Source organism: Larimichthys crocea, unplaced genomic scaffold (assembly GCF_000972845.2).
Source record: "Larimichthys crocea isolate SSNF unplaced genomic scaffold, L_crocea_2.0 scaffold14981, whole genome shotgun sequence".
Lineage (NCBI taxonomy): Eukaryota > Metazoa > Chordata > Actinopteri > Sciaenidae > Larimichthys > Larimichthys crocea.
The window spans coordinates 1-9,952 of record NW_020852056.1 but is presented as its reverse complement, the minus strand read 5'-3'; the positions used below and the strand labels follow the sequence as shown (position 1 = coordinate 9,952).

Genomic DNA, 9,952 nt, shown 5'->3' with positions numbered 1-9,952 from the left:
TTCTGGGATCAACTGTAGTAAAACGTGCTTCTTTGTTGTTCCCTCGACCTGCCCCGTGTCTCCTCTCTCAGCTGGAAAAGTCACAATTTCCCAGAACGATGGCTTTCAACAACCTCCAGAGAGCAGGCGCGACCTTGCCACATTCAGCTCTGGGTTGGTACAGTACGTGTAGGTGGAGAGAGAAAGACGACGGTGATGTGGTGCAAAAAAATGCCTTTCCCGTTAAGGGAGAGACAAGAGTTGTGTTGTTTTCTCACATGACTTGAAGCTGCGCTGCATCGTGGTTTGTTCAAAGTACTTCAAGAACTTCTCTTTATCTTTTGAGATGGATTTCTCTCTGTGGGATTGTTACACTGGTGGATAAAGTGTGCTCAAAGTCCTGCTCTGAAAACAATTCAACAATTTAAGTTTTTAGAATAAGGATTCTAACTGCTGGGTACCCCATAACTTTTTAATACAGGTGCCAATACAGACACTATTTACTAATACTTTACAATGTATGTGCAAGAGAAAAATCCCAAGAAAAGCTCAAACATTCTGATAACGTTGTCAAAAGTATTGATCCTTTGATCTTTTTTGATACCATGTGTTTAAAAAGATACAATACAATCACTCAATACTATAGAAAGTAGAAAAAAAGTAGATGTACAATCAGACTTTTAACTCTGGGCTGCACAGATGAAACACTTTTCCGTACCAGCACTGCGTGCACGTTATTAATTAAAACTAAAACATAATATTTTGTGTGCCAAGGACTTTTTTCTTTTTGCTATGGGATTGGAGGTACTGAATATAGTTTTTCAATACTGGTATTGTGTCAACCTTACGTTCTTTTTTAAAGGTATTTTTAAATGTTATTTAAAAGCACAGGGCCACAGGTCGGAATCAAACCCCTGGGCAGCTGCGGCAAGGACTGAGCTTTTGTGCATGGGGCACTCGCTCTACCAGGTGAGCTACCAGGGCGCTCCATGACCTGACGTTGTAATGCCCATCACAAACAAACTGTACAAGAACATTGCAGCAAGAAAATAACAGATAGAACAGATGAATATGAGTAATTTTTAGACATCAGTTGGGAAGTATCAGGTACTTTGGGATCTTTAATATAGGAGTTTTTTTTTTGTGGGCTTCAGATCAGCTCGGTCATCTCACTACCATTCTGTGGCCACACAAAAATACTGACAAAACGTGTTTCCTTAATGCGAGACAGACAGAGCACCGCACTGTGATGAAGTCCTTCAGACTAATAACTGTTTACCCAACACTACGTGAGTGTGTGTGTGTGTGTGTGTCAGTACCTTGATATATCTCTCATGTGGGACGTACTGCAGGATGATTGGCTCCATGGTGAGGACGTTGGCAAACTGCACCTCGGGGATGTAGAGCGCGCACACGACGTGGGCCCAGCCTGAAGGAGAGATTGGCAGCGGATCAACAGCATGATTAAACTTCTCTCGTGAATGAAGTGGAAATGTGAGGAAACGAGAGGAGGAGGTTTACCTCCGCTGTCCGTCCTCTTGAGGGCTCCATCTTTGTGGGGACAGAGCTCACACCTCTGTGGGGCAGGGCAGGGCAGGTGAGAGAGAGAGCGTGGCATTAACAGTGAAGTGTGCAGCAGGGAATGGATGGATGTGTTGTGTCATGTTTGCGTGCTGGCATACTCACCACGCGTGCTGCCCTTTCCTGTGACTCACACTTCCGACAGAACCACGGACCGGTGGGCACCTGGACAATGCCATAGCATGCTGGGACACACACAGGACAGGTTAATGACTATTTTTGGAACATGCTGATTTTTGCTTTTACTGCATCTTCAACATGTTTGCCTGTATTTCACACAACTGTTTATATCCCGTGCTTAGTGCTGCTTGTCAAAAAAAAAAGAAAAGAAGGCATTTTTAATCCACTTTAGATTAACTCTGTGGAGACAGCTCTGTGTCAGCTTCTAACTGTTCTGTCTTTATCACATTTTCTGGCACTTTTCTCAGACTTTAAAGGACAAAAACACCTCATGCTGCACAAATGAAGCAGCAGATAAGGTTAGAGTGAATTCAAATGTACAGCAGGCTGCCAGAGTTGGTCCAACAATCAGTCACAGGGGTTGATTTTCTGGCTCAAAAACATGATCCCTGTCTCATTAAAGCAACAAAGCGAGTGGACACAAGGTAACACAGTGTCCAAACCGGCGGGCCTGTTTTGTCGCAAAAAAAAAAAAAAAAAAAAAACACGCCTCTTGCAGTGTGTGTCGTGAATCCGACCGAGCCAGACAGCCCCGCGCACACACGCACACACACGGACCTGGAGTGGCATCAAGGCGCCATCCAGGCTCGGTGTCAGTGCACTTGGCCCTGTGTGTTTAATCATGTGTGCTGAGAGGAAACAACAAACAGCACGCCTACCTACCCCTCCCACACACACATACACACACACAAACATGCACGTAGACAGCGACGGACCTACCTAAAAACCTACCGACCAACCAGCACCTCTGGCTGCCTCCAGCCGCTGGGTCAGCCGCCCGCAGCTGCCCCCGGTAATTACACGCTAACAGCGGCTAATGTTACCTTGGTGAACGGCGACGCTGCAGCCGTGTCCATCACAGTAAACCAGCGGATTCTCAGCCCAGCCTCGCTCGTCTGAACACACGCAGCAACCTCCGACCATTTCCCGCATGCTTCTCCCATATGAAGATATGTATTTCTCCTCCCGGCAACCGCTCAGACCTCGCCCAGGCCTGTCAAGTGGTCGTCCCGCACTTTAACGCCGCGCCGGGCATAGTCGTGGGCCGCTTTCGTCGCGCAGTTTTAGCGCAGCGGAGAGGCGAAATCTCGGCGTGGGGTTTGTGGTGCTGCTGCTGCTGCTGCTACGTTTTTTCCGTGATGTCCTCCCCGTCCCCTTACAGCCGCCGATGCAGTGCGCATGCTCAGATCTGCTCCTCAGAATAAAAGTCACAGCAAAAAGGTAGCAAGTTATTGTTATTTTTACCACGAGCGCCGCTTTTCCAAACACACCCTCACACTCTGCTGTGGATTATTAAAAGTGTCGTCTATGTGAGAGTGCCCAAAGCTGGCGGCCGCTCATCTGTGGAGCAGTTTTATGAGTTAGATTAGTAAAACATGTGGATCAATCAGTCAAACCGCTGGCTGCTCGCTGCTTCTACACCAAGTCTGCTTCAACAGCGCCATCTTCATGATCTACACGGGACAGCAGGGGAAACAATTACAAGTTATTTCACCATCCAACGTCCTGACCTGCAGAGAAAAAACATCCACAGTGGGACTGATACACGTGTGTGTGTGTGTGTGTGTGTGTGTGTGTTACTGCCTCACTTCATTCTGATTCATCACATAAGCTTCCATCACATACAAGCAGTTTCCTGTAGTTGTATTTTATTAGATAGATAGATAGATAGATAGATAGATAGATAGATAGATAGATAGATAGATAATAAATTGAAGTGAAATGAATCAGTCTAACCTGTAGTGACATTTCATCACTCATTTCATTCACACTTGCTCCCACGGTCACTGTACGGTGTTGTTGTTCCAGTTTTAGTTTTTCTAGATTTTTGCTTGTCAAGTTGACAGCTATAATTCAGTCAGCAGATGTCACCAGAAGCCTCTCATTTTGACTGGACTTGCGTCATTGTTGCTTTATGACTCCTGTCTCGGCTGGCTGAGTAAACTCTGTCTGGCAGAGCGGGTTTTATGGTGAAAAAGAGGACTTCAGACACACACATATACACTCAGTTTGGGCAGCATGGCTTTCTGGAAGCTAGTCCTATTCCTGTTTCCCTAGATGGTGATGTGTTTTTTTTTTCTCTATCCTCCTACATTACCATAAACTACGCTGACTCAATTTCTTAAACTTGCAAACACACACACAATCTTACTCAACCAACTACTCAGAAAATAAATACTCTGAAGTCAACTTCTCAGGGCTGGAAAAAAGAGAAGCAGCCTGCTTGTACTTTTGAAATGGATGACTGAGCTTTTTAATCCGACATATGGACACAAAGCTGTGATGACAGTTTGTCTCACAAGTGTCACTTCTCTTCAAACCCAAAAGAGAGAAAAGGGAACTGCCACTGATGGAGAGGACAGATAGTGTGGTAGCAGCTGGATGAAGCTAACACCCAGTTCTGGTCTGAAGGCAGCAAAGCATGACCAAAGTCCCTGACATGTGGGCGAAGTACATCCACATTCACACAACCAGTCACAAACCCATTTTGTTCAGCCAAACTCCCCCGATATACTCACAAGAAACATATTTAGCTGTTTCAGCGGAGGTTCCTGAAGTTCGTCATGTGAAAAATTCCCACAAACCCTCAGTTTATACTTCAAAATTGACCTCACACAGATAAATTCCCATATGTGGTGTTTTACTGGCAGACATAATTTATTCCTATCCATTCTGAGAGTGAGAGTTAGGTAGGAAGAGTGAAACTATTGATTACAATCATTTTTGCACATTCTCTCAGTGAACTTTCTTACCTACCTAAAAAAAATATATATTAATGACTATTCTCCATAATGTTCGGGCAGCCATGCACCATCTTTAAGGGCCTGCAGTGAGTCCTAAAGACCACACTGGGACCCGATGCACTGGAGGGATACTACGTACCAAGAAAAACACAGCACGACACAGTTCATTGTTGTGCAGTACCACACTTCTTCCAGCAGATGGATGCTGCTGTGAGTAGACTTGTGATCACTACAATTAATTTCCTCAGCATCCGGGGTAAACCTGTGATGTCTAAATCCTGTGATGAAATTGGGAGAAAATCCCATAACAAAGACAACAGTCATTTTACCCTCATTTGATCATTTCAGGTCATACATGTTATTACATACTGCAGAGGCTTTAACCTCTTTGTTGTGGATTTAATGTAACAGAACTGTTTTAACAAGTGTGAGAAAAATCTTTAGGTGCCTTATTTTGGCACCTTATATTTAATTTAGACCTAACCCGACTTTCGTTAACCTCCCCTCATTCTTAGATATACTTTGTACCTTCGAAGTCCTATATATACACCCCTATTTTGTATAACGTAAATGCCTCTGCAAACCTACGAGCCATTTCTAACTTGTAGGAGTGCTAAATGAGTATAATATTCAGGAGTGAGAAACCAACACATGGTGCAGAGTGAAGTGTGTCTTCAAATGTCCTTTGAAGCTGTCAACTGCACTTTCAAAACTCTCAACCACAGCCTAAAAGGAGACATGTGACCTTCTAGATAATAGGATTTTTTTCTGTAGTCTTGAATTGGCAAGTGGTTTTCAGAGAAGCTAAACTTCTCTTAACAGAGTGCAGCTCTGTGTGTAATGACGGAAAAAAGAAGTTCTTTTATTTTTACACCTTTACAAAGATAACAGGAAAAAACATCACACACAATAAATCCATTCATATTTTCTATTTTGTTGAACATTTGAATGTATATATGGCATATGGCTATATGATATAAACAGCGGCTACAGCGGGGATCATTAAGTACAAATGTTACTGAATTAGTCCCTCATAAACACTTTACAGACCATCTTTTCAGATGAGTACAGTATGACTAAGAACACTGACACTCGTCACACTCTTATAACGTCTCTCTGAATCTCTCTCTCTTACACACACGTGCGTGGACACACACGCGCGCGCGCGGCACAACACACACACACACCACCACCCCACACACAACACACACACACCACACCACACACACACACACACACACAAGACAAAGAGAGATAGCTGCTACTCCATGCTTTCATTTCTGATACTACCAGCTACTTAAATGAGTAAATATGTATGTGTTCTCATACAGTGTTATCTGTCTGAGCATGAGTGAATGTGTGTGTGTAAGCATGAACGTCTGCATGAATGAAAGCTACTTTGGTTCTAGGCGGTGCTCGCCGCGGGCTATGTGGGAGGAGAACTCATAACGGTCCCTACTGCGGTGGCCACAAACGTTGCACTCGAGTGGGTCGCGAAAGCCATGGCACCCCATGTGGATGGTGAACATGACATAGTCCAGAAAGATCACCCTGCAGTGGCCGCAGGGGTACACTGCCCCAGGCAGAGCTCCTGCCTCCCCGTCAGCCCGCACCACCCTCAAAGCCTCCAGCGGAGACAGGGGGATGGGCTGGGCATGTGGGTGAGGGATACCGTTCTGGTGGTTCAGCCCTCCCAGCAGGTGTCCTAAGCTGTACATGACGGGCTGGGACATCTGAGAGCTGTCAGCGTGGAAAGAGTCCATGCTGAGGGGTGGCTGGACACCGTGTGGAAGGCCAAGTATCGGGATGCCCACCTTGTGGCCGTTGGTGAGGCCCATGGGGCTGACGTCATTGCGGCTTAACTGGATGGGGTAGGGCCTGTGGGAGGGAGCCGGGTCGCTGTCCGGCCCTGTGAGGATAGCCTGATGGTGGGCCTCGGGCCCCGGGGAGCCTGGCGGAGGGTCTTTGATGTCAGTTCGGTGGACCAGCTCCCTGTTAAAGCTTAGGTCCAGGCAGACACCGTTGTCGCCTAGACCAGCAACATGAGAGGAAAGGGCACTCAAGACTCTGCAGGAGAAGGTTTCACATACTTCATCCAACAGCATGGCCAGAGAAATACCACAGGCAGCAAGCAGCAGTTAAAGCAGTTATTGCTTACAGATGGAAAAAGATCTAATAGAGATCCTTACAAGACTCCAAGGGGTCTGCACTTTGGTGTTGAGTAGAGGCAATGGGAAAACTGTGCTCCCCTGGGGCAACACAAAGGAAAACCTACACAGTGATTTGGAACATGGCAGGTTGACAGGACAAAAAAAGCTTTGAAGCATCAGAGCATCCTGAGCGAGCAGTTGAGGAGTTGGAGGCATTAGAGGACAGAGGGCTGAGAGGAAGCAGACGACGCAGACGCAGGCCTCTGTTGCAGCTGCACTACAGAAGTATAGACAGAGAGGCACCTGCTCACGTTTCTCGCCTCCCGCCTGCTCTCTCTCTCTGTGGTTGAGACATTACTTCTCTTTTCCCCCTGTGGTTGTCATATTGAAAGATCTCACTTCATTTGTCAACCTGATAGAGATGTAGGAGGTTTTTTTTTTTTTTGCCAATACACCCTTCATTTTGCGAGCAACTTGACTTGCTTGATTGCGAAACTACAACCCAGCCTTAGCTAAGCTTAACCAGAAAGGTGAGAGCCAACTATTGAAAATGGTTGTGTGTGTACGCCCATGAAGCCAACCATTTACCGAAACTGGTATCTTTTGATCATTCATCCCATTTGAATCAAAAAAACAAAGTGAGTAACTGAGTTTCAAGTGCATGTTTCTCTTTTTGTACATGTCTCCATTTATTTAACCATGCATGGTTACCAATACCCACCTATGACACAATTCTCACAGAGAATTTAGGACAGTGGAGACCACTCTCTGGTGTGTGCAGGTATGAGGCAGGTGCTCTGCCCTCAATTCCTGTTTGGCAAGAGATGGAGGGCAGCAAGGACAAACAGACAAGGCAAACAAGGAGCTTAGACAGACAACTTATCTTATATGAATAATCTACAAAACAAGAACTCTGTGCTGTGAAAGCAGCAAAAAGCACAGACGATGTACACATTCCAAAAAGACAGCGGCATATTATAGCTGCACAAGTCAGTAAACGTGGGCATTAACACATCTAAAAGAAATATCAAGCAGCATTTAAGTAGATAAACATTCATCATACTTTGTATAAGAAAGGATAAAGTAATATTAATATTATACAATTACAATACAACTCTCGTTTATGATCAGTGTCTGTGCTGTGAGTTGAGCTGCTCTTACCTGTGAACTTCTGAGGCATTGAGCTCTTCCGTTTGGCTACGTTGCTGGCGAGCCTGTCGAGCAGCAGAGCACGCTCAGTGCCCATCTGAGTCCTGGATGTCTGGCTGTCCTCTGCTTGACAGCAAGAGAGCGAGAGAATAAGTGCAACACGGAAATGAAGACCTCTTCTCTATCAATGAGTGAGGAGAGAGCACTGTGCTGCATTTGTCCACCTGTCAAAGCTTTTGAGGTTATAAAGTGAAGCAAGAAAAAAAAAAAAAACTGCAAAAACACCAGCTGCTCGAAGCCGAGTCACATTGGGAGGTACGAGATATTAATTTGAGATCAGAAGCTCCTTTGACCTCACTTCCTGGTGCTTTTTTACTTCACCCGTGCAGGAGTGGAGACCACAGGATGAGGATGTACTTCCTCACCACTACGGCACTATCAGGCATAAACTTACGACATTTGGTGACCACAGAAGCAAAGTATTGTCTATGTGTTGCAACCGTGCAACTGTCCTGTCAGTATGTGAAGGCATTTTTTGGGGGGAGGTTATAGACATAGAGTATGTATGTTTGTGTGTTTGCCCTACATATTGGGCTTCCCCTTTGCCGCTAGAGACATGAGAAGCGGTCTTCGTAGCGCTGAGCCTCCACACCACAGCAGCCATAACCTATTTAGCTGTAATGATGGGCTAACAGCCATAAGCCTATTAATTTAATGAGGCTATAAAAACAGGATCTGTGAGCAATAACAGCTTTAATCATGCGCCTGCTGCCTATGTAGCAGTGTGTTTATGTAGACTGAACAGTGGTCTGACTACATTAGCAGTTCTATGTGCATGTGTGAAGTGTGTCTTTGTGTGTCTTTGTGTGAGGACTGTTTCGAAGATGCTGCTTGTGAAGCAGGTGTTGAGGCAGGCACCGTGTGCTCACCTCTCTCAGCGGGACCTTTGCTCTGAATGTACACATGGCACCTCTCTCTGTGTTCTTCAAGAGAGCTGCGCTGCTTGTAGCTGCGACTGCAATGGTTGCACTTGAAGGGCTTTTCAACTGTGAGCAGGAGTTTCAGTTAATCATCAACACATAAAACATCAACAACGTCTAAATGGTAACAGTATTATTTCCTTACGTGGTTTTCACACAAAACTGATGATGTGCATATTAGAGGCCGTGCAGCACTTTCTGCAGGTAGAACACGTGAACTGAAAGTGAATGAGTAAGTTTCCAGGGCTAGGTGAGTAATGCCATATGTGTTGTGTGTAACCGTATGAGAGTGTATGGCAGGTTGTTACTGGAAAAGCCATGCAGCCTCAGCATGTGTTCAGATTCAAAAGGAGTGAGAAACCAACATCAAGGAGTGAGAAACCAACCAACATGATACTGTAACACAGGTGCATACAGTATCAGTGCATATCAGCTTCACGTGTGAGTGTGGCTGGCTGGTACCAGAGTGGGTGCGCAGGTGCCCGCTCAGGGCGTCACGGCGGCGGCAAGCGTAGCTGCACATCGGGCATTTGAAAGGTTTCTCCCCAGAGTGCAGTTTGATGTGGCGAAGCAGGTTTCCCTTCTGTGTGAAGGAGGCCCCGCACTGAGTGCAGTGGAATGGCCTCTCACCTGAGGAAGAAAAAAAAAAAAACAGATTGTGAAAAACAATCCTGCACGTTTCACAACTTGAACGTTTTTAATCGATCGCATTTTTGGATTTTGCTTATTGAACGTTATCTGTTACTGCACATTTACTGTGTCGGGTTGATTTGTCCAACTGTAGGTCACTGCTGAACAACATGTCAACACGGTGTGGACGCCTTCATGAGTGGAAATTTAATTTAACTGTTGATATATTAACAAATGAACTGGTTTCTTTATGATTTACTTCAGTCGTCAACTCTTTTCCTGCTCCTTGTATACTGTATTACAGTTAAGCGCTAAAAAACAGAGAATTATTCAGCAACTTTGAAAAGGGAACAAGGCAACATAAACTTTGATTGTCAAAAACGTAGAAGCAATGTTCTCACAGTTCAAACCGCACACATGCCAAGCATATTATGCACTTCACAAGTTGAAAACGCAGCCTCATGAATTCCATCTGCAGGCAGCATTATTCTGCTACTAAACCGGTCATCAGTAAAAGGAGAATGGATGTTTTACAACTAAAATATTTCAAATATATATA

At 45.1% G+C, this 9,952-nt stretch overlaps 2 protein-coding genes across 3 annotated transcripts; both read right to left on the bottom strand.

Annotated features, from left to right (window-relative positions):
- Nucleotides 1-1,298: 1,298 nt before the first annotated feature.
- LOC113744753 (protein AF-17-like) lies at nucleotides 1,299-2,927 on the bottom strand (the record flags this gene model as incomplete). Its single annotated transcript, XM_027275697.1, has 4 exons — nucleotides 2,565-2,927; nucleotides 1,666-1,745; nucleotides 1,501-1,555; nucleotides 1,299-1,408 (listed from the first exon to the last, which is right to left on the bottom strand). Coding segments are annotated over exons 1-4 (354 nt in total), but the record flags the coding sequence as incomplete, so codon positions are not given.
- Nucleotides 2,928-5,694: 2,767 nt separating this feature from the next.
- LOC104920379 (zinc finger protein Aiolos) lies at nucleotides 5,695-9,101 on the bottom strand. 2 transcript variants are annotated; one of them, XM_027275695.1, is made up of 3 exons: nucleotides 8,713-9,101; nucleotides 7,796-7,906; nucleotides 5,695-6,513 (listed from the first exon to the last, which is right to left on the bottom strand). In XM_027275695.1, exons 2-3 carry the CDS (start codon nucleotides 7,878-7,880, stop codon nucleotides 5,879-5,881), a joined length of 720 nt encoding a protein of 239 aa, XP_027131496.1. In that variant the 5' UTR covers nucleotides 7,881-7,906; nucleotides 8,713-9,101; the 3' UTR covers nucleotides 5,695-5,878. The 2 variants fall into 2 exon arrangements, with proteins under 2 accessions (XP_027131496.1, XP_027131497.1); XM_027275696.1 differs by having other exon boundaries at nucleotides 7,796-7,909; nucleotides 8,713-8,844.
- Nucleotides 9,102-9,952: the final 851 nt, after the last annotated feature.

Coding starts and splice junctions, on each gene's coding strand:
- LOC104920379 (XM_027275695.1), bottom strand. CDS start 7,880: ATGGGCACTGAGCGTGCTCTGCTGCTCGACAGGCTCGCCAGCAACGTA. Junction 6,514..7,795: donor AATGCCTCAGAAGTTCACAG/GTAAGAGCAGCT, acceptor TTGCTGGTCTAG/GCGACAACGGTGTCTGCCTG.